Source organism: Agelaius tricolor, unplaced genomic scaffold, assembly GCF_023055355.1.
Source record: "Agelaius tricolor isolate 1412-34295 unplaced genomic scaffold, bAgeTri1.0.p SCAF_89, whole genome shotgun sequence".
NCBI classification, from domain to species: Eukaryota; Metazoa; Chordata; class Aves; order Passeriformes; family Icteridae; genus Agelaius; species Agelaius tricolor.
In genome coordinates, this window is record NW_027269349.1 from 531138 (window position 1) to 558555 (window position 27418).

Consider the following 27418-nt stretch of genomic DNA (forward strand, 5'->3'; position numbering starts at 1 on the left):
AATATAAACTTCTGCTCTGCTCTTGTTGATCAGAAGTTACAAGAAATTATATGGTGAAAAAAGCAATGGAATTAACAAATGCTATTAAGCATTTGCCAGAAGTTGTAAAGCTATTACTCTGAAAACAAATTTAGGATTGGAAATATGGAATCTGTATTTTACCCTCCTTGCTTTAAGTTAAGCATGTTTTGCTAGCTAGAAAGGAAATGTTCTCTATTGTTCCCCAAAAGTAGGAAGGACAAAACAGGCAGTATTTATTCTGACATAAAAAAATCAAATGTAAATTAACTTCAGTTTTTATTGTGTCAATCCACCTGCAAAATCCTCTCTAGTCCCAGCACACCGTTAAAGTGCAGAAGCTGTGTTTGATGCAGTTAAAATTGATCCCTGTACAGAAGGCACGAAATGAATACACCACTGTTCAGAGTTCTGAATTTCAAGAGCCTTAAAATCCTTAGAAGTTAAATAATTAAGAAGTTATTATTGCACTCAAGTTCAGCATTCACTGTAGGATGAGTGTTGTGGGTTGGCAGCACTCCTTGCTGACTGCTCAGAAGGAGCAGCAGGCCGCACTGGAGGCATTTCTCCAGGAAAAGAAAAGGAGGGGCTCAAGGTTCCCAGAGAAAGAAGTACAAGTTATGGGACTCTGGGAGATCCCACCTCAGAGCTGGAGTCCAGCTGCAAGGATCCAGTGGTGATGGTTTCATTGGTTGGGATGGACATTATCCGTGCCAGGACAGCAGGGCTGGGCACTTTGAACCTGGCTGCTGCAAAGCCAAGGGATAACACAGGATAACTTAAACAAGGAGAATTTCCTCCACCACGGTTTCTAAGGATTATGTAGCAGAGTGTCTACAGGAGAGTGAACAGGACCTCTGGTCTAAGACTTCAGAGCCAAGACATAAGATCAACATGCCAAAAACTCCCAATGCAGAAGTGACTGCAGGGACACTCATGGTGCTGAACCTCTTTTTTTGTGCGCTTGAATTAAAAAACCACTGGACAAGCGTTTTCAGCCTGACTTGTAAGATATACTTTAAATTCTCTTCATTTTAGGTGTTTTAAGTCAAATACTTAGGGTGACAGACTTTTTCTCCTATGGAGTTATCAAGGACACCTGGCTGGAAGGAAAACAAGTAGATTTCCTTCCTGGCTGGAAGGAAAATAAGTGTGAAAGGCAGCACACGCAAGGACCTTTGTGCCATGTATGAACTGTGAAATTGATTAACATTTCAGATATTAATACCAGAGTAGTAATAGCAGCTGCCATCTTCTTTTATGCTATTATGCAAGCCGACCACAGAAATTCACTGGAAGTAAAGAGAGTGTAGTTTTCACTTCTTTAATCAAATCAGTTTACTGGTGAATTGGGAAGAAATAGGGTGTTGTAATTATCATGGCCTAATTCTACAAGTCACTTGGAGGATGAGCCAAAGGCTTGTGCAAGCTGAATTGTATGACCCTTCTTGAACATTAAAACTAGTGCACAAATCCACTTTCATATAATCCTAAAATCGATTTATTATATTAAAATTCAAATCAGTAGAACCTGTGTTCTGCTGCTGTTTTGGTTAATTGGAATAAGTTGGAATTTTTATGTGGAGGCAGGATTGGAGCAGCCAGGGTATGGCACGATGGGTAATTTCCTGCCCTACCGATACTTGCGGGCACAGCTACTGGGGCAGCTTCCCAGAAGGAGCTGTGCTTGTGCAGAACGCCTATGGGACTCTGCTGCCTTCCTAACAGGCTCGTAAGAGACGCTAAGACACCAGACGTTAATGCACTATTACACATTATTTTATCTAGAATATTTCGTGTACTGTATGCCCATAGCGTAAACTTGAGACGGGTGTTATGTATTTAAAGCCATTAGTATGCTTCGATAAAGCGATTCGCGTGCAAAACTTTACATTCTGAAAATGGTGCTGCACGGTGGTACCGGAGAGGGCGGGATCTCGTCCTGCCGTTCCTAGCAATGGCGATGCCGCCGGGATGCTGCGCAGCCAACAAAGGCGGCCGGTCAGAGGCAGCGCACGGGCCGCAGGCGCTGCGCAGGCGGGCCCCAGAGTGCCCGGGTAAGGGGTGTGGAAGGAAAGGCAGCATCGCTCCGGGACACGGTTCCCGGCCGCGCCCCGGGACCTGGGGGGGTGACCTCGGCCGGGCCCGGGCACAGCGGCCGCAGCGCCGGCGGAGGGGCTGAACCGCCAGAGCTGGCAGCGTGTGGCTCCTCCCGTCCTTTGTTGGCCTGCAACCGGAGCGGCGGCCGCGGGCTCTTCCCCCGGCTGCCCTTCGAGGCCTGAGGCGCTCGGGCACGGGGAGAGCCCGGCGGGCCCCGGGGAGCGTCTCCCACGGCACCCGGGCGGCGCCGGCTGCGGCGCGGAGGAGATCGGCCCCGGCGGCCGGCGCGGCTCTGCCCGCCGGCAGCGCTCGGAAACCCCCCCCGAGCTGTGCGGGCTGCGGGAGGCCGCGACCCGGCCCCGGCCCCGCGGCGCTCGGCGGCCCCGCAGCCTCCCCGCCCCCGGCACTCTCCAGGGAGCCGTTCCACACGGAATCACACGGGAGCGTCTCCCCATCTGTGCCGCCGAGCACCCCCACCCCCACCGCCCAGCCCCGCAGCCTCCTGCCATTATGTTCCTCCGACGCGGGGCCGGGCCGCACCGCGGGCCGTAGCCCTGCCCGAGCCCGCCGGCTCCGGCCGCAGCAGGTGTGTCGCATGGGGACCGGAGGTTGCATGCTATGGGGTCGCTTCCTCCCGGTCCGGCGGCGGCCGGAGGCCCGCGGGCACCCGTGCAGGGACTGCCCGGACCGGCGGCTCCGGGCCGGCCGGGCGGGGGCGGATCGTTCTCCCCGCCGCCGAAGGGGCCACGGCCTCTCCTCCCCGGCCGTCCCCAGGGTTCGCAAGGCCCGCTCGGACAGGGCCAATTCGGGCCGGGAGCGCGCAGACCCGCGGGGAGGTGCCCGGGGCCGCGGCAGCCCGGAGGAGGGAGCGGCCCCCCGGACCGAGGGGCCGAGGGAGGGCCGGCCGCGGTTGCGGCCGCAGCAGCCTGTGCAGGGAAGACGGGCCGAGGCAGCGGAAGAACATGGTGGTTCTCCCCAGAACGGGGTGGGGATGAGGGATGCGAAGAAGGTGTCTCCGCAGGGAGGGGTGCAGGGTTGTGCCCGAGACCTCTGTTCAATTGCAGGTGCAGCCAGGGGCAGAGGGGCTTTGTCGGGGTCGCCCACCCAGCCGGAGGGAGCCCTGCACAGCAGCATCTCCCGCAGCCTCCGAGAGGAGGGGGTTTCAGCGCGTAGGCGGAGGTGGTTACTGGTGTTCCCAGAGCAAGGGTGAGTAGCCAAGAGGAGCGGGGTGGCTGCTGTCTCGGTCTGGGTGCCTGTCAGCCATGCAGGAGGAAGGCCCTTGCGTGGCCGAGGTGAAGGGGAGCGGGCAGGAGCAGAGCGGCCACGGGCACAGGTGGGTGCGGACCCCCGGAGCGGCGTGGGCACCGCAAGGGGCTGAGACCCTGGGCAGGCATCGCCTGCGAAGCGCAGGGCCGGGCAGGCGGTCGGTCCGCACGGTCTCTGCGGGGTGGGAGCTGCGCAGAGCCTGACCGGGCCTCCCCAGCCGGCGGGTGCAAGCCGGGGGGGCTGCCCAGCCGTGGGGCTGCAGCTCGCCGCTTCTCAAGGCCTCCAGCATAGTCGAATAGCAAAAGAAAGAAAAAAAAAAAAAAATCAGTGTAGCAGCCAAGTCGGTGCTGTGAGGAGGGGGCAAAGGAACTATTTTGTAGGCATCTTGCTACTGCGGAAATGGCTTTCTTGAGGGGAGGGAGGCGCATTTGTGGGTACTCTATAGTAATGCTGCTCAGAGCACAGAAAATGCCACTTGGGCGGCCCCAGATGGAACGAGGAGTGGGGAGGGCAGATGGGAGAAGCCCTTGATGGGGCACCCCATGGCCGTGGGCATGAGGGGGCAGATGTGACGCGTGCGAGCAGCCACCCCTCATCTGGGGGAGCAGAGGGGCAGCAGCCCGGGTTAGCAGCCTGTCTCCCAGGGCTGTGGCCGAGCCTGCCTGGTGCTGCAAGAGAGATCCTGTGAGGATTTTTATTGCGGTCTCTTTGTTAGCTACAGCCAGGCACGCACACACAGCTCTCAGCCAGGTTGTGGGAGGTAAGTGGGGGAGGCGAGCAAGGGAGCGTGTGGGGGGCTCTGGGGAGCAGGGGCCGCGTGGGCCGGGCAGGAGGGGAGCCGGGGCACAGGGCTGTGCCGGCCCCACGCCACACAAAAACCAGCCCCTGCGATTTTCAGGGTCTTGTTGGCAACTCAGCGAGGGTTGCCATAGCTTTTTATGTAGGGTGACCAGAACCGGCTGGAACTGGTTTGAGGCAGATCAGCTCCTGAACACAATGCAGTCACTGAGCTACTACACTGGGATAGCTTCCTCCCTTCATGGCAGCCAAAAGCAGAGGAGCTTGCAGAAAGATACCATCCCAAAACAGTATGTGAATGCACACTTTAGACACACAGCACTGGTATGTGGCTAACGTAGTCATAAAGGGTTCTGTATGTAAATGTACATATTTGCAGTAACTGAGATTACTTTGGCTTTTTGTGCCTTTTTATGCTTAAGGAATGGGCAAGAGCTGAGATTTATGACCCTTACTAAAATATTTTTGCTTTGCAAGGGTGGGACACTGGTTATACAGTCTATTTTAAAACTAAACTAAATAAAATGGATTGAATTATTTGTAATTGTAGATATGCTTGTGACTGAGGATGCTTTGCATGCTGTTTTATTTACAGGGTGCTGTCTTGTGGTTTGCTTCCTTAGGAAACATTAATTGGGGGGGGGGGGGGGCTCTGTGCCTTTCTCTAAGGCCAGAAGGAAACAATATTGTTGTAGAATTGTGCATAAAAGCATTGAAAAGATGCTGTAAGGCATACTCATTTTCCTTTTTTTTTTTTTTTCTTGTAGGCCTATTGATTGGGGCTGCCTTTAACCCTTTGGTGTTTGCAGAGGTAATGCGGCTGTGGCAGTAACTGAGCACTGGCTAAAAAAATCCCTCAAAGGTCAAGGTTCACAAGGTGAGACGTGGTGTTTTGGGCTGAATAGAACAATAGATTGGAGTTACATCCTGATTGCACACTTGGCACATTAGGAAGGAAACAATTGTTTAAGTGTTAATGAAGAAATGCTATTAAGGTTCTCCAGTTTTAAAAGGATTAAAGCTATTTTTTGTAAAGACTTACTGATATCTTGGTTAAATACAGTATTTTCATTGAAATATATCCAGATAAACTTTTTTTTCACAGTGTAGTGATACTAATAGGCCTCTGAATGACAATCATGAATTGCTGAGCAGTTGTGGCAGGGAGCTGTTCTGTGCTGTATTAAGAGACTCATACATGCAGGATTTGCTGTCTGATTATTTACACATTGTTGTTTGACCACATCTCAGTGACCCAATACTTGGTTTTTAAATAAGGTCTTCAGTATTAAACACGTACTTAATATCGCCTACAGAGAAAAAACTTGTGAAAAAGAAATAGTATGGATGGCTTTTCTTAAACTTTTGTAACCTGGGGAGGATTTTGCAGCAGCCAAGTGGAAAGATGTATTTTGGGGGCTGGATGGAGCTCCAGTGGTGTGAATTATAATATTGTGCATAGGAAATTGGATAGGCAGTGCAGCAACTGCAGAGGGGTGACTGCTTTCAACTTAAAGCAATGGATAATGGATAGAATTTTTAGTTTTTCTTTCTGAACTAGAAAATACAACATGTGTACTTAGATTTGAGCTGACGTTTTTATCTTACAGTGAAATCTGAAGGAGTCAGAGAGAGGGAGAGGGGCAGAGAGAAGGAAGCAGTAATGAATCTAGCAAAGGGAAGAACAAAGGCTGTTAGAGCTTGCACAGTGGATCACTAAACATTTTGCCTGGAGGATTCTTTTGCTGGAACTGTTACTTCCTATAACAGGAAATCAGCAACTCTAGAATCCTAACCAGTGTGATTTTTTTAAAATCTTCCCAGTCCTGGCTGTGTTAGCTGGTTTGGTAACCTACAATCAAGATAATATAGAGGCAGAACATTGGAAATACTCTGTTGTGGTGTGAAATGAGGGTCCTTTCCTCTGTGCTCAGCAGATCAGACAGCCCTAAAAGCCTTGAGAGGTTGTGGATACTGGGTAAGTTGTGTGCTGGCTGCTGAGGCAGGGTGACAATACAAGGGAACCTTTTTGTTTCTGACTGCAGTAGATTACGTAAGGCACTGAGCTATTAATCGTGGAAAAGTGAAAATAGCATACTACCATTTGGCCTGAAATTCTGGGTTTGTGAGCTTTACTGCAGCTGTGACAAGCTGTTTTTCAGGTTTGATAGAGCAGTGAATAGCTCGTGGCAGAGCAAAGTGCCTGATAGATCACTGTGCTGATTTCTGCCCCTGTTCTTCAGCATAGGATGCAGAGGGTCTATATTTGACTCGAGACGTCTGTGGCAGAATGATGCTGCAAACAGGAGTTCTTGTTGCATGCTAGGAATAGGATCTCTTCCTGATGAGGATGCATGTTCTTTTCCAAGTGTCAGCTAAAATTCATATATTTCACTAGAGCGTCTTTTATGATTTTTTTTTCCTTCTGCCAGAATAGTAGGCAGCTTTAAAATTTTAAGTTCTTGGATTGTGACAGAATTCCTTGAATCTGTTTTGTTTGGGTATTTGAATGCTATCTATATTATGAATTTTTGTTTTTAGCAAAGGAGATTTTGAATTTGCAGGGATTTTTGGTGGCTGTAAGATGAGAAAACTGAATAGATGGAGTCTGCAGTATTCTTGGTGAGTTATCATTTTTCAGTCTAGTAATATCTGTAAAGGCTCTTCATCAGGAGATTTGGATTGTGCACACAGGCCAGCTTTCCAGCAGCAAATGCTAATGCTGGAGGGCTGCTCTTCTGTATCAGCACCCAGCATCTCATTTTGCATTGGTCTCAATTATTTGATCTTCAGAATGAGGGTAAGAATTTATCACATTCCAAGTCCCTTTGGAATGAATTGACTAACTGTTGTTTCTCTAGCCATATGCCTATGTGTTAAAATACAAATATGCAGCAGAGTACCAGGAATATATGTTCAGAAAAACCCAAAGTTGACCCTAATGTTCTCAGGTCTGCTTGTTGCCCTGCTGGGCCCTGCCTGTCTGGGAGAGCTCCCTGAGAGGCTACAACTGCTCATGCTGTGCTTTGGCCACAATTGTCATCCACTTCAGAAAAAGTACCTTTAAGGAAAGAGGTGGGAAGCTTGTGCCATTTAGAATGTAATTCCAGTCTGCACTCGTTTGAGAATCTCAACATTCTCTTCATTGTTGTTGTGCATCTGAATTATTCACGTGGTACTGCTCCAGCCTATTTTTCATATAGAAGTACAAAATTAAGCCATGATTTTAATTAATTTCTAAGTAGACTAGAAAAAGAGTGTTATGTAGATTTCCCTGCTTTTCAGGAATTCATCCGTGTTTTAGGAGGGATTTGGGAAGTAGGTAGACCCAAACCCTGGCCTGAATCTCTTGATAAATACACGTGGTTTTCATGTGATCAGCTGTAGCTGGGGATGGCCTGTTCAGCCCCATGTTGTGTATAAGGAGATTCCTTGCTCATGTGTTGAAACATCCCTGTTCTTTTTGCCAGCCAAAGGCTGATTGTCCTGAACTTTGAACCAGCTGTGTGTGGTTCTCTTCAAATTATGCTAGCAGTGGTTTAGATTCCAGAAGATTCCCCTCCTCTTTCCCATCTTGTTTTCTCATACCCAAAGAGAACCTGAAATACCCAGTTCAAAAATTGATGTGTTGGACTACAGGATCAGGCTCCTAAGGAGTCATAAACTACAAGTAACACCATTTTGGCTGTTAGAATGGTGGATTAAATCTTTTACTCATTGAGTCTTGAGCATGGAAGCAAATTGGATTTTCCCCTTTTTTGAAGGCAGGTGGATATGGTGTATAATATAGAAAAAGTAGGTTCTTGGGATAAATTTTAACTGTAAAACACCCAATACTTCACAAAGATGTTTACATTAGGACTGGCATGATCTTACTGATGCTGTGGATGCTAAATAGATGCTAAATAAGACCATTATCCTAAGAAATCGAAAATTCCTAGGGTAAGAATTACTTTGCATATGACAAAAGGAATTTCTGTGATTTGTGGAACTGGGTATTTGTCTGGGTTTTGCACCAGTAGCAGGTCATGGGCCTTTGATAGTGAAAAGGAACCCGTTCATTATCCATATAGGCATGAGAGCCATTCCTGACTGTGGTTGAAGTGGCCTCTTGCACATCCCACTTGCCTGCTGAGTATGTCAAAGCAGGCCAGGCTGTGATTGGAGATGTGGTTCCCATTTCCTGAAGAAGGTTTTGTGGTTAGATTAGCATATTGCTTTGTCTGTCTGTACAATGCTTGGCTTTCAGAGCAAATGACTGGAAGTGTAAGTCAGTCATAATTACTAATAACCAATGAACTGCTCATCATCTGTGTATTAAGATGAAATTTGTCTAATGTTAGGATACATGTTACTGTAATTCTGATTGAATCCCTTATGTTTTCTCTACCTGATGAAATTTCTTGTCACAACAATACAGAAACCAAAACCCCAAAACGTATGGTTTTATGCTGGTTAGGCTGGTATTGCTCCCTGTGTAGGCATTTTCTTCCAGAATGAGCTTGATGTTACTTAGGCATCGTTACTCTTGTTTGGAGGTGGAGTAATTATTCCAGATTACTGGAATTTTGCTCTGGAATAGTGTGTCTGCCTGGGAATCAGTAGAAGTAACAGACTAATTCCTGTATGTGGCTATAACAGAACCAAGACGCTGCCATGTGGCAGACCCTGAAAAGAAGTTTCTCAGTGTTCTCATTTCACAAAACTGGAAAGAATGCTGGTGGTTTTGGAAGAACATGCAAAAGAAAACGTCTCCATCCTACAGTGTGCACAGTTCTCAAATGTATGTAGTACAAAGAGTAGTAAAAACAAGAGTTTAGGGCAGGTAAAGGAATGTAGTCCCAAGAATGTGAGTGGCGTAGGTAGAGGAAGATTAAATTTGGTGGTTTTCCTTTGATAACAAGTGGATTTGCTGCTGAGGGAACTGAAGTTGAGTAATTGTCTGAACAAAAGCAAGGAATTAGATATTTAGATGGGATATGAAGGCAAAGGGTAGGAATTCAGTAAGGCAGAAAAGATGGTCTGGTCCAGTTAAAGCAATTGTATAAAGTTGTTAGACTTGTGGTTTAGCTGTTTGGAAGATCTGGATGAATAGAAAGGTGAGTGTCAAGGAGTAAGAGTTGGTTGGTTCTTCAAAGGTTAAGGATTAAATAAAAGAGCAAAAATTGAGAATGTAAGAAGTATTTACAGGCATCATGTTAGGCCAGAGAAGGAGTAGACTCACAGCTCGTCTGGCAGCAAAGGTGTCGCTTGATTTTGATCTTGGATAAAAAGCGGAGTTTTATCCTTAAGGAAAGAGTTACTAAAAGGTTTGTGGAGGTAAAAAAAAAAAAGGGGGGGGGGAGGAATATGGCTACAGAGTCCTGGCAGTTGTAGTGGAAACATAGTTTATATACTGAATCTTAAATGGGTACCCTAGAATAGTGAGAAGGAGATTAACAAAATGGCCAGGTTAGACCTTCTCTTCTTTGTGTATCACAACTGCCCATGTTTGTCTCCCTTTTTGTTTAACTTTGGTTGCTTGAAAAGTTTTTGATAAGGGCAGCAGTAGTTCTCAGTAAAGTACAGCTCTGTCTCCTCTGCTGGGCAGTTGTGATCTTAAACATTCTTGGAGGAAGAGGAATTAAGTGTCTAAGCAGGTCTTCATTCATTGTTATGGGTAAATGTTAATTAAACTCCAGGATATATAATTGGAAGAAGTTTCAGACTAGGGAGACTATCTAGCTCTTTTTGAGTGTATGCAACAACTGTAAAAAGACACCTATGGACAGATGTATAACCAGAATGCAACTAATTAGTATCCCAGATTGTGAGAAACTGTGTCAAAGATTTCTGTCAGTTTACATGGATTTGATATGCTTTGGTATCTGCAGTCTTTTCCATTTAATCCTCAGAGAAACTTGTTTTGTGATTTTGATTCTATGCATGCATCTATTTTTTTATTAAGAACTTCATAGGTTAGACAAAGCGCCCAAAACCATTAAGTGAACTGTGTAAACAAATTTCCCAACTCTTCTATATTTTTTTGAAACTGTTTCATGAAATGTGTGTGTTTATTCCAGTATCCTTTAAAAATTTTCCTCAATTGCCTTCTCATAGTCCACAAGGACTTCCAGGTAGCCAGTGTTGATGAATACCTAAGTCTTACAGATGTTTATTACTTTATACTTCATTATTTTCAGGAAGACTCCTCAGATTAATAGTGCAGCTGTTAAAGAGAGGAATTACAAATGTCTCATGTTATTTTTATGCATGTCCAGGTATTTTGCTGTCTGGGTGGGTGAGGACAGGAGTGAGTGTAGGAGAGGGAACAGGAAGCAAGTCACTGCAATTTGGGCCCAGAATAAAACTGCCAGGTTACTATCTGTGGAGTTTATAAATTACTATAGTTCTTGGTGTAATAATTCAACTGTACACTTGGTCACTGTTCTGTAATGTATAATCTCTGAAAACATTATTTCAGAAGTGAAATAGCACTTCTTTGCATGGCAGATGTGAACAAGAACTTGTTTTATGTAAGACTGGGCTACTAGAGCTTAAAGTGATGACTTTCTGCTTATTTTACAGATTTGCTTACAATCAAATACATGGCCATGGGGGATATGAAGACCCCAGATTTTGATGACCTTCTTGCAGCCTTTGACATACCAGACATGGTAGATCCCAAAGCAGCTATTGAATCTGGACATGATGACCACGAAAGCCACATAAAACAGAATGCTCACACAGATGAAGATTCCCATGTCCCATCATCATCTGATGTTGGGGTGAGCGTCATCGTGAAAAACGTGCGTACTATTGATTCTTCCGAAGGTCTGGATAAGGATGGCCACCATTCCACAGGCAATAGCTTGCACAATGGCTTTCTAACATCAGCAGCTCTTGAGAGTTACAGTAAAGATGAAGGGAAATCACTTAAAGATGATGGGTCAGCTTCTGAGACTACACTGAAGGATTCAGCTTTCAACCAGTTCAGCCCAATATCAAGTGCAGAAGAATTTGATGATGATGAGAGAATTGAGGTGGATGACCCCCCAGATAAAGAGGAGATACGTGCAAATTTCAGAGCAAATGTCTTGGCAGGATCTCTATCGCAGCAGGAATATGACAAGCTAAAGGCACTTGGAGGGGAGAACTTAATTAAATCTGGAATCACTGTTTCAAGTAGTATAGATAAAAATAAAACTGGTAAACGAGAGACAGAGACAAGCTCCATGAATTTAGGTGTCTATGAGCCTTTTAAAACTCGAAAAACAGAGGACAAGTTAATAAAAGACAATTCTGAGAAGCTTCTTGAAAACAGGGTACTTGATGGAAAACTGAGTACTGAAAAATGTGACACAAATCTTGCCAGCATTTCCCAGTCCAAAGCAAAGTCATCAGCAAAGCTTTCGTCCTGCATTGCTGCAATCGCAGCACTGAGTGCTAAAAAGGCAGCTACAGATAGCAGTAAAGATTTACAGTCTAATTCAGGAGAGTCTTCTCCATTACCAAAAGACATGAGTGAAAGTCCCCGGGCTATTGAAAAATCTCCTGAGTCTCAGAGTCTCATTGATGGTGCTAAGAAGCCGTTTGTCAAACCGCCCGATAGTCCCAGAAGCGTCTCCAGTGAGAACAGCAGCAGAGGGTCTCCATCTTCTCCCGCAGGGTCAACACCAGCAATTCCTAAGGTTCGCATAAAAACCATCAAGACTTCTTCTGGGGAGATCAAGAGAACTGTTACTAGAGTGTTGCCAGAAGTTGATTTGGACTCTGGTAAAAAGCCAGAGCAGAGTGCTTCCATGGTAACCTCCATGACATCTCTCCTGTCCTCACCAACTTCCGCTGCTGTTCTCTCCTCTCCTCCCAGAGCTCCTCTGCAGTCCTCAGTTGTCACCAATGCAGTTGGATCTGCAGAACTTGCCCCCAAGCAGGTCACTATCAAACCCGTGGCTACTGCCTTCCTGCCTGTTTCAGCAGTGAAAACTGCAGGTTCCCAAGTGATCAATCTGAAGCTGGCTAACAACACCACAGTGAAAGCCACCGTCATCTCTGCTGCATCTGTGCAGAGCGCCAGCAGCGCCATTATCAAAGCTGCCAACGCCATCCAGCAGCAGACGGTCGTGGTGCCAGCATCGAGCCTTGCCAGTGCCAAACTCGTGCCAAAGACAGTCCATCTTGCCAACCTTAACCTTTTGCCTCAGGGTGCTCAAACCACCTCTGAACTGCGCCAAGTGCTAACAAAACCCCAGCAGCAAATCAAGCAGGCAATAATTTCTGCAGCTGCCTCCCAGCCTTCGAAAAAAGTGTCTCGAGTGCAGGTGGTGTCATCTCTGCAGAGCTCTGTAGTGGAAGCATTCAATAAGGTGCTGAGCAGTGTCAATCCCGTACCAGTTTACATCCCAAACCTCAGCCCCCCCGCCAATGCCGGAATCACGCTACCGACACGAGGGTACAAGTGCTTGGAGTGTGGCGACTCATTTGCTCTCGAGAAGAGCCTGACCCAGCATTACGACAGGAGAAGCGTGCGAATTGAAGTGACTTGTAACCATTGTACAAAGAATTTAGTTTTCTACAATAAATGTAGTCTCCTGTCCCATGCTCGTGGGCACAAGGAGAAAGGCGTCGTGATGCAGTGTTCCCACCTGATCCTAAAACCAGTCCCAGCAGATCAAATGATAGCATCTCCTTCCAGCAATACTGCTGCGGCCGTGCTCCAGAGCGCAGGGGGAGCTGGCACGCACTCCCTAACAAAGATCCAGACTGGCTTAACTGGGACAGTGATCTCGGCCCCTGCGAGCTCTCCTGTCATTCCAGCTATGCCCCTAGACGAAGATCCATCAAAACTCTGTAGACATAGTCTAAAGTGTTTGGAGTGCAATGAAGTTTTCCAAGATGAGACATCTCTTGCAACTCATTTCCAGCAGGCCGCAGACACAAGTGGACAAGTAGAGTATCCTATGTTTACATTCCAATGTTTCATCTATAAGCCTAGGAGACTTTGGATATGTTTTTACTTTCATTTAGCTGTTATTATCTGAACCTCTGTGATTAAAATGATAAATGAAAACCATAGAAAGTCTTGCAAGCACTTACATAGTGAATGTCAACACTTTTTAAATAAGACTTAGAATCTCTATAGGCCCTGAAGTCTGAAATTGACACTTATATTTTTGCTAAAATTTAGCATTAGTTTTCTTACAGCTGAACATGATAATGCAGAAAATAATCGTGGGTATTACTAATCATATGTTAATGCTTCTTTCTGTGCTTTGGAATTTGACTAGCCAGTGGAATCCACTTAATTGGCACCCTCATTAACAGCCCATCTATTCAACTTGAATGAAAGCCTTAAGTGATTCATTCTAGATTGGTCTTCAGGTTTTAGAGTTTTCACCAAGTGCCCTAAGTGAGAGAGGCATTCCCCTCACGTGCAGGGAGGGACTCAGGCAGTGACAAATGGCACACTGACTACTGACAGGAGCGCTGCTGTTTGCCTCAGCTCTTCCTCAGAAAGTGCAAAGTGCTGTTCTCACTTGCACGTCTTCCTTTCTGTGTGACCATTGGTTTAGTTGGTTCCGTTTCTTTTCCTCTTACAAATGCTAATGAGTTTAACATAAAAACCATTTGAAAATTATTTACTAATGTATGTGGCCTGACCTGAAAGAAATACGTCATTCAATAAAACGTAATATTAATCAGTGTGCGATGTATTTTATAATCCTGGCAGAGTGAAGGTGGTCAATTAAATGACATGGTTGGATCTCTGTTGGGGTGTGCCAATTAAAAGGGATTCTGGTGTGTTTCAAAGCATTCAGGTGAGCTTGGTGCTCCAGCTTCTTGCTGCGGGGGAAGCTGAAAACCTGCAAGCATGCTCAAGACAGGAATGCCCCAGGAGTCTTTCTGGGAATCACACAAAGTGGACAGGCTAAAGACTAGACTAAATGCACTAGTCCTAGGAGCACAGGCAGGTTCCTGTCAGGATCTATTCACTGCATGTAGGACCTATTCTGTACCATGAAGCAGCTCCGCTGCACCTACCACTACAGGTAGTAATGTAAAGAGATTTGCACGTGGAAATAGCCTTGATTATGTGGCTCTGCCTTAGCTCCTCCCTTTCATTGGCTGGCAGAATTAGACTGAAATTACCTGGATTCCAGGTGGAATGCCATGCAAGTGAATTTCTGTTTGTAAGATACTACAAGTGTGCATACCTCAGGGAGTTTCCTTCAGCAGAACATGTCCATCCATAGATGTTGCTGCAGTTCTGAACAGGATCTAATGGCTGACCATTAAGAGTACATTCTGCACCAGCTCGGGCTACTTAATACTTAGGCTGTTTAGCTACCTGATTTGCTGATGCTTATTGGTTGTAGATAGATTTTTTTTTTCCCCCATAATAAGCCCATTAGGTAACATTCCATCTAAGGTCCAGTAGACCTTGCAAAAACCTGGTGGTTTTGGTACTGGAAAAGCAAGCAGGAAAGAAGGTGACAAAACAAAGCAGTTGAATGAGGGACAGAGAATTGGTTGGGAGGATGAGGCTAAAACAGAAATTGAAAGAGAACAAAGATAAAGTGATGTTCTCACTTTCAGGGTGTGAGGATTTTTAGGGTCTTTATGGCCAAGTAAACGAAACCTTTTCCCTTCCCTTTCTCCCTCTGTCTGGTGCTTTTGCCCTGTTGCTGCTGAGTTGCTCTCCCTACATGTCCTTTAGATACTGTTTATGCTGGTAATTTACTAAAGGAAAGCAATTGTGATGTTCACAGGATGTGAAAATGCAGCTGCAGGGAGGTGGAGGGAGAAGTACGGGTTCCCAGGTACTGCTGTTCAAGGAGGGAAGCCCCTGGAGCTGCAGGAGCAGCTGGCATTGCCTGCTGCCTGTCTGGGTGTTTGTGTCTCCTCATAGAAACCTGCTCTGCTGAGCTGCAGGTTTAAAAAAAATGGTGCAAAGCACTGGAGGAAAATAAGCTATTTTCATGTTCTTCCGTTGGAAAAGAACACTTAATAAATGTAGTTTTAAGGGTTCTTTGTTGAAGTATCCTTTTACATCCTAATTACAGATTTTTGTAGTCCTTTTCATGTGTCAAGCAGACGCTGTTTTTTATGTTGAGTTTGGTTGCATCCTGTAGGGGTAGGGTTTCCCGGAGAAAGGCTCTGTATAGGCATTTATTACTGTGTTTGTTGCTACTTTTTCATTAGATGTTACCTCTTGAGAAGCTTGAATGAGAAATACCCTGACTTGTTTTCCTTCTTAGTGCTTGGCACTTTTTGCTGTAAAACTGCCATTATTGTGGAGGGAAGAAGACAAGGAAGTTAGATGAGATTGGTATTTTTTCTTTGGAAGGAAGAAAGAATAAAAATGAACACAGATTTTGCAAACAAGTCATAGGAAAAAAGGTTATTTGCAGCTTACTGTTCTTTCTAGGGTCCCATCTAATTGCTCCTGAAATGGAAAATGTATAGTTTTGTGTTTCCAGTGAGTAAGTAGCTGCTCTTATACTCCTGTTACGAAGGTAGAATGTTTTGTTTAAAATAAGCAATGGTAGAACAATCTTATCAATGAAAATACATTCACTATGAAGTTGTTACCTTTCTGTAATGTTTTATTGCCATTAATATTCCTGTTAAAGGAATATTAATCTAAAGGCATATTCCTGCTAAAGGAGTATTAACCCTGACTCACTGATTCTGGCTGAAATAAAACCCTCATGTACTTGCTGGGGGGAAAAGGTAGCAAATCTGGGCTAATGAATGTTAGTATTTCTCTTAGTTATAGATAGGAGTATATTGCTCCCATGGAAACTGCATAGCTCATTTCCCTTCATACTCAGCGTATGTGTTTATCTTTATTTTCCACCTCCACCATTTTTCCTTCTAACCCTTTTTTTTTTCTGAAACTTTGACTTTAAATGCAGGCAGGTGATGATTTTCACAAACTGTGTTTTATTTTGGTGTGGGTTGGAATGAGAGAACTGGAAGTTAATGCCACCTTAAGCCCAAAATAAAATGGTAAGCAAACGTGCTGAATGTCAGAATTTCACAGTAGATGCTTCTTGTTCTACTGTAATCAGTTACAATTAAACATTTTCTGTACTCATTGAAATAGCAGAGCAGGGGCCTTAACTAAGAGCATTACTGGCATGTTGGGTCAGCAAATGAGTCTGGCAGATTGCTGCAAAATCAGGAAGATCACTGAGCTGGGGCTGGAATGTTGTGTGGCTCTTCTGTGGCATCACATCCTGGTTTCCTTCAGAAGTCCTGCAAGCCAAAGGCTTTGGAAGGACTGTGAAACCTCCAGATGTTTCTATTACTGGAATAACAAGTTCTGGTCTGCTGTTTTCTTACGTAATCAAATTATGCTGCAGATTCTCCAGTATTGTATTACAGCTTGTTAATACAGGAATAGCCAAAGAGAGATTTGGGGAATGGTACTGAGCCCAGTAAATGTGGCACTTATTGCTGGTCGGAGGGTTTTGCCTTTATCTGAACTTAAGACAAAGTTAACACCCCAAAACAACTCTATAGTCAGCCTGAGGCTGTGAGTCCCCCACTTTTGGGCACTCTTTGGTCAATTAAGCCAAGTATTTGGCATTTCAAAGTGAGTATTTGTGTCTCAGTATAGCCTTGCTGTGTCCCAAAGGCTGTAAGAAGGTGCCAGTTTGAAATCCCTGTAGATAGCTGAACTCAGGCAGAGCCTTGCAGGAGAGCAGTGCATGTACCCATGCTGAACACTGTAGCACACCAGGCCACAGTGCTCCCAGAGCATTTATTTCAGGATTTCTTCATGTATATGTTAGTAAATAATTTATAATGCAGATCTGGAGATCTTTTTTTTGGTCAATATTCTTGCAGAGTGTACACATCACTACATATGCCAGAACATTCTTAGAACATTCCTAAAAACATGCAATACATGTTCAAAAACATACTGATGTCATGAAGGAGTCTTGGGTTTGATTTTAAATCTTTGCAAGTCACTGGTGAGGTTCACAAGTCCCAGGCCATAAGAGACAATAGCAGTAATTTGATTCTGGAGTTGTTTGTAGGCCCCTTGCACTATTAAGGTAATCTGGGAAGGCACCCCAGTAATATTTCTGTAAAGCACGTGTATCTCCTGTGGTCAGTGGTGTAGGAAGGGGCTTTGTAGCCCAGGATGCCAGACAGCACCTACCAGCTCTGGGAACAGGGCTTGTGTTTGTACTTGCTACTGCACTGGGTCCCATCCCAGTTATGACATTTAACCTTTATTTGCTGTATTGCAGTGTTTGACACAAGACGTTATGTAGAGCTGAACCAAACCTTTTGTCTCATCTATTCTGGTTTATCATTTAGAAGACATGCAATATCTGCCAGATGCTGCTTCCTAACCAGTGCAGTTTTGCATCACACCAGAGAATTCATCAGCATAAATCTCCATACACGTGTCCTGAATGTGGAGCAATCTGCAGATCTGTCCACTTCCAGACCCATGTCACTAAGAACTGCCTGCATTATACCCGAAGAGTTGGGTTTCGGTCAGTATAATGATTCCTTTTGCTGTCAATTGATGTATAATTTATGGTTTTTAAAGTGGTTTTCCATTTTCATAAGCACTGTTTGGACAATACTAGCTTCATGGGTTTAAGATTGTCATGGCAACAGTACTATTAGTACTGAAATTTTGGAATAAATGCATTAGGATTCTGCTTTGGTTTGGGCATCCACTTTTGTATATGATTAAATCAGAATATTAGCTAGTGTAACACAGATTCAGAACTTCACAGTTTATAAAGTCTAGAGAATTCAGATGCATTATCTTAATTTCAGGTTTTCAGAAACCTTCTTGAGTTTTTCCAAACCATTGAATTTTAGATGGTTCTTTCTGGTAGAAGAGTCATTGTCAGTACTTCCAGAATGTATGGTTGAGATGTTGATGGGCATGCTGCATCTGTCTGGTTGTTCTCTTTTCTGTGGCAAATCAAGATTCATTGACTTTATCACTTTACATCACTTGGAAACTGCCTTTCTCAAACAACCTTATCTTTTGGTTCTCCTTTGTTACTCTTCAGTTTCCCTTTGACTTTTACATTTCCCTGTAACGGCAACTCACTGGGAAAATGGGGAGCAGAGACATTTCATAGAAATGTTTCGTTTTAAAAGACTTGAAAAGATGCTTTCTGTTAGCATTTTCCTTGCACTTGAATGGCAGGCAGCACAGCAAGAGATCAGAAGAGCCACCTGTACCTTGAGCTTTGCTTAGCACTCCAAAAACATGTCCACTTCACCCTGTCTGCCTGGAAAAAGGCCATTGTAAATCTTCCAGCAGGTAGCTCCTTCCACCCTTAAGGTGCCACAGTTCATTTTCCAGGATGGCCGTGCAATTGTCCCCTAAGGGATGAAAGCATTTTTACTGCATCAAGCCTCTGTTTTCAGCTTGAATTCATGGCCTGACATAACTCCAAGCTCTTCTCATTTCTTTGGGTTCTTTTCTTTTACCCTTTTCTCTCAAGCAGTAGTCTTTCTTGTCCTGCATTTCTCCTCCATCTGCTTCCTGCACTCCACTGCTCTTCCCTCTCATGTATGTCTCTTGGGTTTGTACATGGAATTACCTCTGGGACTCCTGGCCTGCCCCGGTAACACCAGCAGAAAGAATCCCCTTCACTGGGAATCTAAGTAACTAAACTTTTCAAGATGTCTCAAAAAATCTCATGTCACATTGAGTTGAGAATATCTTGATCTGGTGAGACTAAACCAAAGTCATCCAGGCAAGCAAAAGCAGTCTCTGGGAATGTTACTGTCTCCCTCCTTAGCCTCCTCAGCCTCTCCTTAGAACTGTGGTGCTTTTCCCCATGAGCAGCACAGCCTGTCCTGCTTCTCCACAGGGCCTCTGCCAGGAAGTTCCCTTTGACTCCAGTGATTTAGGCTAGTTGTCTGCACTGAATCTGCTGAAAACTTCAGCCTGAAGTTTCACTGCATCCAGCCAAGGTGAAAGCAAGCAGCTGTTAGAACAGTCCCCAGAGGAAGGCTTGGGCCTTAGGAACTGTGTGATATACAATGGTGGATGCTGAGGATCAGCTGTTATGTGGCATCTCTAGAGAGTAAAGTCAGGCCATGGCACGGGGCGGCGGCAATGCCACCCTGCTCTCTGAGGGACACCTCAGGAGCACGTGTGTCACTGAGCATCACCCTGTGCACGGCTAGGAAAAGTGCTCAGCTCTCTGGGAGAGCTCTTAACAGAGCCAAAAAAGACCAGAACAATCTGCTTTAGAGAAGGCATTGGTAAGCAGAGACTAGATGGGTATAAACTCAATGAATATTATTAAGAGTGTAAATTAAATGCCCAGAAAAAGAATGGATGACATTTCATAAAATTCAAGGGTGATAAATTTTAAAAGTAAAATGGGATCTTTGAATTCAACGTAGAACTGTATTTCCTGCTTTATTGCTATCATCAGGGCACTAAAACTATTGAAAAATTAAATTGACATTTATATGAAAACAATCATACTGCCATGATAGATGCTAAAATTAAAATTCTGGAAGGGTGGAGGCCTTCTACGTTTCAAGAGTTTGTAAAAGTCTTACTGCAAAATACTGATCAATAAGAAATTGTCTCATTTGATAGGTAATTGCTGGTTGCACTATGTTCTTGGACTGATTTGGGAGCATTTGCTACTGAAGATGTAGGGCATTAAAGGAGATCATTGTGTATAAAAATTCTTATGTTCTAATATTAATTCAATTTTTCAATAATTTCGTTTTAGAATAGATGCAGAAAGGTCACAAATTTTCGTCACAGCAGAAGTATGTTTTTGAAAAATATTTTCTGAATTCCAATATGATGTATTGATCTGATAGTAGGGATTTGGTTTCGTTTTCCTGAATTTCAATCCAAGTGCTGATTTGATTACATGTCCAGAAAATCATTACCAGTATATCTTCATTAAATCTAAACAAGGCAAATGGTGAAAATATTTTCCTTACTGGTTTTCCATTTGGTGGTAGTTTCTAAATTGCTGTGGTGTACTTTAAACAATGCCCTGCATGTGATAAAAATGCATTCTGGAAAATCTCCTTCCAAATTTGCACAGGATTTAAGCATTTTTCTGCAATCAATAGAGTACTTGTCTGTCCACCCTTCTATCTGTTTTATTGTAATAACATAAAAACATGTTCTGACCTCATATCTCTTAGATTTTCAAATGACAGTGTGTGTGATTACTCTCCCCTTACTTTGTGACCCACAAATCGCTGGTTATGTTGATTCTTACGGGGTTGTTGAAGTTGACAGAGTAATGCAGTTTTATCCAGTTGTTCTCCATGTGTGTTTCTCTCTGGCCTTTGCTTGAGAATCCATGTTGATGATGTCCAGCCCTGCTGGGGGCAGGCTGCACTGACTCTCCTCCGCTCTCTCCGCAGCTGCGTGCACTGCAATGTCGTGTACTCTGACGTGGCGGCACTCAAGTCTCACATTCAAGGTTGTCACTGTGAAGTCTTTTACAAATGTCCTATCTGTCCCATGGCATTTAAATCTGCTCCCAGCACACACTCCCATGCCTACACACAACACCCGGGTATCAAGATAGGCGAACCAAAGTAAGCAAACTTCATCTTCTACTGCACTTGCCTGCATTTGAATGAGCTGTGAAATTGCATTGTGTCCTGTGCTTGCAGGACACCTCTGACAGCCACCGGTTTGTCAGCCTGCTGGGAATGTGGGATTTGTATAGTGCTTTCATGACTTTTCAGCTGGGAGTTCATTGGGCAAAGATGACATTTCTCTGAATGCACTAGCAGCTCTTCAAGCACTGCATGCTACAAGAGAGTGATTGCAAAATGTAATTACACAAATTATTTGGACAGGTGGCCAGAGCATTGCTCGTTCTGATGTTTTAATCTGCTTAGCTCATCTGCATTTTTACTGTGAATTAAAATAATGTGATTCCTAAAAGAGATGCTAATACTAATTGGTGCTTATGTGGTGATTTTCATAACGTGGTTGAGAAGTTGAGAAAAGGCAATTTTATCTGTTTATATAAGCTTTTTTCCAATAGGTAATCTCTTTCTGGCTTGAAGCAGAAGTGGTTTTGTTCTGTGGCTAGGAAAGTTGCCCATAAAGGTGGTAGTTTGCTGAAGGTGGTGACACAGAGTACAAGTAGGACTCAGCTTCAGGTTCTTTTTTTAAAGCTATTGGACAGCTCTGCTGGAGGTGCTCTGTGCGTGCGGACTCCTCCAGCCCTCGGGTGTGAGCCTCTGAGAACCCCTGCTCCTCCATCTGCCTCTCCCTCGCTGCCACAGTGCGCTGTGGAGAGCAAACAGGGACTGAGCTCCGTGTTCTCTGTGGGGCGTGCAGAACACCAGCATGATAACAACTTGCACGCTCAAGAACATAGAAGGTGTCTTGTGATGTAATAACCAGCGTTCCTAAGAGTTCACTTTCTCACTGTTTCTTCTAACATATAAACAGCAGATTTTTTTTCTTTGTTTACACTTCCATCAAAGCAAAATGGCAACAAACTTGCCATGTCTGATACCAAATGGAAGTAATTTCTGCCTCGTGGGAAATGATACCTTGTTTTAATTCAGGATAGTATCATCAGTCAGGGGCTGTTAGATACCAGCATTTAAAACTTTTTTCAGGTTCCCATAGTTCTCATTAGAGAACTCTAAAAGATTAAGATCACTGTTTGTGTAAAATGCTACACATATGAAAAGTGAACTGTGCTTGGATCTGCCAAATTGTTTCTGATCAGGTTAATGAATGAAGTATTTTGCATTAGTTTTTTTTCCATATAGACACACTTATAATTGCATTCCTCTACAAATTTACTTTCATTATAAAAAAATGAAATGAAATTTTATTATGTACTACTGTAATAAGTCACAGAATCCATAGTGGAGCAGTTCTCTTAAGAAGTGGTGTTTCCTTTAAATTTGCCAGTTTTAATCACAATGCTGCCTTAAATGCATGCAGAGTGACTGGTACGATGTTTCCAGCCCTTGCAGTGCTCAGAGTTCTTGGCTTGCCTAGTTCTGAGCAGAGCTGCCAGGTTGCATTTGAGGCAGTGCATTCACATTTGGGTTACCTGTGCTGCACCATGGAGCACCCAGGCTGTGTGACTGGCACCCCCTGCCAGCCTGCCAGCCCCATTGCTGAGCCCAGGGCTGTGGCACAGGGCAGGGACACTGGCTATGGCTCAGCAGTGCCCCGGGCCTTCTGAGGCACTCTGCAGTAGGTCACACTCCTCTGCTACAGGAATGGGGCTCCTGGCCAAGCTTGCTGGCTGCCCCTGGCATTTACTTGGGACTGTGTGATTTACAATTACATTACGAACCGTTGCTGCACAACAGATGCACTAAACTATTTGGTGTATGAAAAATGACTTTTATATCCAGGGATTCTCAGTGGGATGAAATGAGATTATTTTAATACAGGGAAATGGATGGCTGTCTTGTCTTTCAACTCTGGGAAGCTCTCTCCTGTAACATACTCTTAAGCTCTGGTTTCCCAGAAAACCACTGAGGTGATCTTTTTTCAGTAAGCAGTGTCTAGGAGTGGCACTAAGATATTTTTCATGGCTGATCTCTTTTTGAATACTGGAGAAATTCTTGTTTATTGAGCCAAATTATGGTTATTTACGGTACTATTGGTAAAAAGTATATTATCCCACAAGTTCCTTTTTTTCAAGAAAAAAAAATTGGGAAGGAGGAATACTATCCTCTGGTGCAGACGCTTTCCAAATGCTAAATGTCTTTTATATGACTGAAAGTATTTTCCTGAGATAACACTTGTATTTATTCCAAGATAGTACATGAATTTGCTAAGCAGATTTTTGGGAAGTGAAAAGGCCATGTGCCTGCTTTGGTGTGTCCTGTGGGGCAGGAGCAGTGCTGAGTAACCAGCCTGGGAGTGGGAGTGGGATGGGAATGGGATGGGATGGGATGGGATGGGATGGGATGGGATGGGATGGGATGGGATGGGATGGGATGGGATTAACTGCCTGACTTATTCCAGCATCCCTGTAAATGACATCCTGTGGAAGCACAACTGCCTTTGAGCTTTGAACAGCATTTTAGGCAGTTGCATGTTAAACACTGATTACTTCAATTAAATTTTAAAAAAACCAAAACCAGTGTATATGGTTGCATGTATGTTAAGGATTGAAAATTATGTTTTTGCTGTGTTTGAAGGAAATACTCCAGGTGTTTATAGTCATAACTCATACTGTGAGGTGTGTTGGTATGAATTTAAGTGAGTACAGTCTTTGCCCAGAGACTTGTCTGAAATTTGGATCTTTACCAGATAGTTCTGCTTCTGTGAAGGCAGGGTAAAGTACTTTAGCTGCCATAGAAAATGCAGAGATTCAGCTCGTGGTGGTTTTAGAGAGTTACAGTTTCTATATGTGATAAATTCAGAAAGAATTTCTACAAACCTCCAGATCAGCAGTGAAGGGTTCACCACAGAAAGCGGGACAATAGTACATTGATCATCAGAGGATGCTGTGTAAATAATACATTTATGTTAGCATGTGTGAGAAACTGGGACCCCTTGATAGCACAAAGTCTTTCCCAGTTAATATGGAGCAGTGTATCGTTTTTCATTTGGAGTTCCAGGACAGCTTGGACATGGAAGCAATGTCCATGTTCTTGTCATCTCAAAACAGAGTGCAGAGTGATCCCTAGAGCTCTGGAACAATGCACTATCAATGGCAATTACTTAGAGGGATATAGAAAGGATATTATGTGGCTAATGAGAAGATTTAGCACTCTAGCAGGTAGGAGGGTTTGATGGTTGTTTTTTTAAGTGGAAGTTACTCTTAAAGATGAGAAGTGCCTGTTGCTGTACTGACCACTGTGGTTGGTTCTTTTATTGTAGCTAAACTTTCTCTGCAGCACTGCAGATTACATGGCTTAGATTTCTCTCTTATCTCATGATCTGTGGTTAGAAAACTGCCGTAAGAACAGGAGTCTGGGGAACCTATGTTCAAAAGTCACATGTGCTCCAAGAAAGGAAGTGTTTGGTGGTGTCTCTACATTTCTGTGGCAGATTCATCAAGACTTGGAATGGCAGATCAGGGAAACCCTGTCCCGCGCTGTTGGAGCTTCAGGGCATTGACAGAGTCTAGGTTTGGCATTCAGGAGCATCACAGCCATGAACATTGCCAAAAATGTATTTATCTTGAAGTATGTTACTAACTGCAATTGAATTAATCACTCCCTTACAATGTACTGCATATACAATATACAGGTTTGTAACCTGGAGCAGGGATATTATCCTTTAGCTACAATGTGAGTTCAGAAACTGAAGGTGTTGAACTGTCAGAGTATCCTGAGCAGATGTTGTTGTTGTATCTGTAACTGGCACATGCTATTGTTTTCTGGCTTCTTGTTTGCACTTTTTTTCCCCTATTTTTCTGTTTCTTCTACTGCTCCCATATTTTGAAATTGAAGGATGTTTTGAATTAGTTTAACTTTTTTTCAGGCAGTGTGAAACAACTGCTTAAACATGTCAGATCTTATCTGTGATGAGAAAAAAAGTTAATGTTGTGATTCTTGCAAATAGATCATCAACGTGACTGACATTGTTTGTTGTGTTTCTGTTTTTAGAATAATATATAAATGCTCTATGTGTGACACTGTGTTTACCCTACAACCTTTGCTCTATCGCCACTTTGATCAGCACATTGAAAACCAGAAGGTGTCTGTTTTCAAGTGTCCAGACTGTTCTCTTCTATATGCACAGAAACAGCTTATGATGGATCATATCAAGGTGTGTAGGCATCTTCTCTTGTTTCCTTCTTGATACCATTTGTCATGCAATACACGCTGTGAAAAGGCACAGAGTAACAAGACTGCTGAGAGAGATGTTAATAATTCTGAGGGGATAATCTGTGAATGTTGTTCTCAAATGTTAAACTTTTATATTTTGTCTGGTCTTCAGCATATCTGTAATGACTCAGTCGGTTTTTCTGTAAGAATGTTGATTTTGGTGTACTGGGAATATCTCAGCAAGTCCAATCCTAACAAATACTGAGTTTTATTTACAATAATTTAAGTATTATTCCAATTGTTAGGAGCTAAAAATGCTGAGTGCATCACAAAATCAAACCTTTGATGTTCAGAATTCACCATGTTGCTAGATATAGAGGTTACCTGTGTTATATGAACATGTGTGCTTTGCAAAGAACTCCAGCGGATTTCCTCATAAACACCCTTAGGAGCTGACGATTCACTGTGATCCTTGTAAGTCCTGGTTTGAAGGATCAGCAGCCCCCTGGCCATCATTTGTTAGCCTCTTACCTCATGTCATACAGACCAAAGCTGAGGTTTTTCTGCCTTATTAACCCCTGGTGCCTGAACACACAATGGGACTGTGGAGCTCAAGCTCACTGTGCTTCTCTGGCAGTGACACAATTTCTGAATGCCATTTCTCTACCACAGAGTGGAAGACCAGACTTCTTTTTTGGCTGCTAAAGCCATAATTTTGCATTTTAGTCCCAGCTATGGCACTTGTAACCACAGAATTCTCTGAAGTAGTGTTGAAAATAAGATCACAAGTCTTGAAAAAAAACAGGTGGTCTTAAAGCCAGTCTTCATCTTGAGGAAGAGATGAGGGAAAGGCTGAGCCAGGATGTTCAGAAATACAAGGACTGGGTATTTTCATTATTTCTGAACTAGTGGCACTAGTTCTTGCATGTTTACTGCAAGATATCCTAGATGCTCCTCTCATGCAGCAATGCAAAACTGATTTCTGTTTCCTTTGATCTACTCAGATGGTTGGGGTTTTTTACTAAATAGGCAAATTCTGTGTATTGCAGTGTAGGCTTGTTTCTGTAGTTAGTTTTTCCTGATTCAGATATTACTGGAAAAGTATTGTTCTCTCTGTACACAAGTACTTCTGTAAGACCTGAAGACAACACTTTCAGGAGCTTGATCTGACTGCAGTTAGGGCCAGAAGCTGTCTTTACAGAAATTGAGTGCTTAGCAACTCACATTTCAAAGATGTGCTCACTTACTTGGGCACTACTTAACTTCTTTGGCTTTAGTGTTCCATGACAGTATTTGAACTTTCAGCCAGTGGGGTTTTACCATTATTCACAATAAACGATTCAGACATTTTTGAGACTAAAAATAGAGAATTAATCAATACGTGTGCAGTAGCAGTATTGCTGGTTTTGCATTTAGGATGTGTGTACAGCAGTAGGAGCAAAGCATTGTAAATTGGAATTCAGCTAAGGGGGACTGAAAAAACAGTAACAGGCTATAGATAAAAGCAGAAAAGGATTCAGGGAGAGGATAAAAGCACAAAAGGACTCAGGGAGAGTACGAGTGCCAGACAGAGGCAGAGCTCAGCTGCACAGAAAGTAATGGTTTGGTATGGCTAGACATAAACCATCAAGGCAGAGACAGACCTGGTGAAAGTAGGACAGAAAGGGACAGAAGGAAGCTCAGAAGGAGATTATTTAAAGCTACAGAAAATAACGCAGAATAATCCCTGCAGATGCCAATATTTCTTGATGGCAAAATGTATGTCTTACTTTCCTGTAATGACTCGCTTCAAGAAAATTTCCAGCAGCCAGTGAGAGCAGATGGTGAAGGACTTGCCTGGCCTGGCCTGGAGATGTAATACTCCCTGTTTGGCCAGCACTGGGACTCCGTACTATGCTTTAATGCTCTTGGTGTAATTTCAAATAAGAAATGAAATTTCAAATATTATATTTACAAGACCTTTGGAAAGTTGAGCACTAACATTTTGCATGCTGATAGGTTAGGCTGGAATGGAATCTCCAGGTCAGCTTCAGTTGCCTGAGAGTACAGGAACCTTGTTTCCTGCTCCCCTGTGCAGTGGGATACTAAAGCCAGCCTCCTCCTTTACTACACACCTGCACTTTGCTCTTAGTTGTTGGTCCTGTGCACTTTGCTTTCTATTAACAGTTATGGGGGGTTAATTACTGGCTTCTCTGCTATTTAAATGTGTTAAATCAAAGAACATGTTCTACTGGTGAGGTTGATATTTGCTCTAGAGCCAGTGGGTAGTCCCAAGAGCCAAAATATTTACAAAAGAACTTGTTGCTGGAGTATCACATTGATACTCCTATATTCCCAGAATCAAGAATGGATTGAATGGGTTTTACCTAAAGGAAAAATAATTCTGTTTGGGCTGGTTAAATGTATCCTCCAAGAGCATTATAAAAAGGGTCAGTAGGTGAGAGGATCAGAACACTGTCCTGGTAAAGGACAGGCCTTTCAGACATGAGACCTCAATTGTGGGTCC

At 43.7% G+C, this 27418-nt stretch overlaps 1 protein-coding gene across 7 annotated transcripts in view; it reads left to right on the forward strand.

The window, feature by feature from the left end:
• ZNF532 (zinc finger protein 532) overlaps positions 1-27418 on the forward strand; it is a 41035-nt gene that overhangs the window by 5931 nt on the left and 7686 nt on the right. The window contains exons 1-7 of one of the 7 annotated variants that reach the window (XM_071418711.1): positions 1933-2075; positions 3183-3324; positions 4950-5059; positions 10750-13109; positions 17497-17678; positions 20563-20739; positions 24751-24913. In XM_071418711.1, coding sequence (XP_071274812.1) covers positions 10770-13109; positions 17497-17678; positions 20563-20739; positions 24751-24913 — 2862 coding nt within the window. In that variant the 5' untranslated portion in view covers positions 1933-2075; positions 3183-3324; positions 4950-5059; positions 10750-10769. Of the gene's footprint in view, positions 1-1932; positions 2076-2195; positions 2705-3182; positions 3452-3544; positions 4145-4224; positions 4507-4949; positions 5060-10749; positions 13110-17496; positions 17679-20562; positions 20740-24750; positions 24914-27418 lie in introns of those variants that run through there. The other 6 variants (XM_071418710.1, XM_071418712.1, XM_071418715.1 and 3 more) reach the window with 6 other exon arrangements.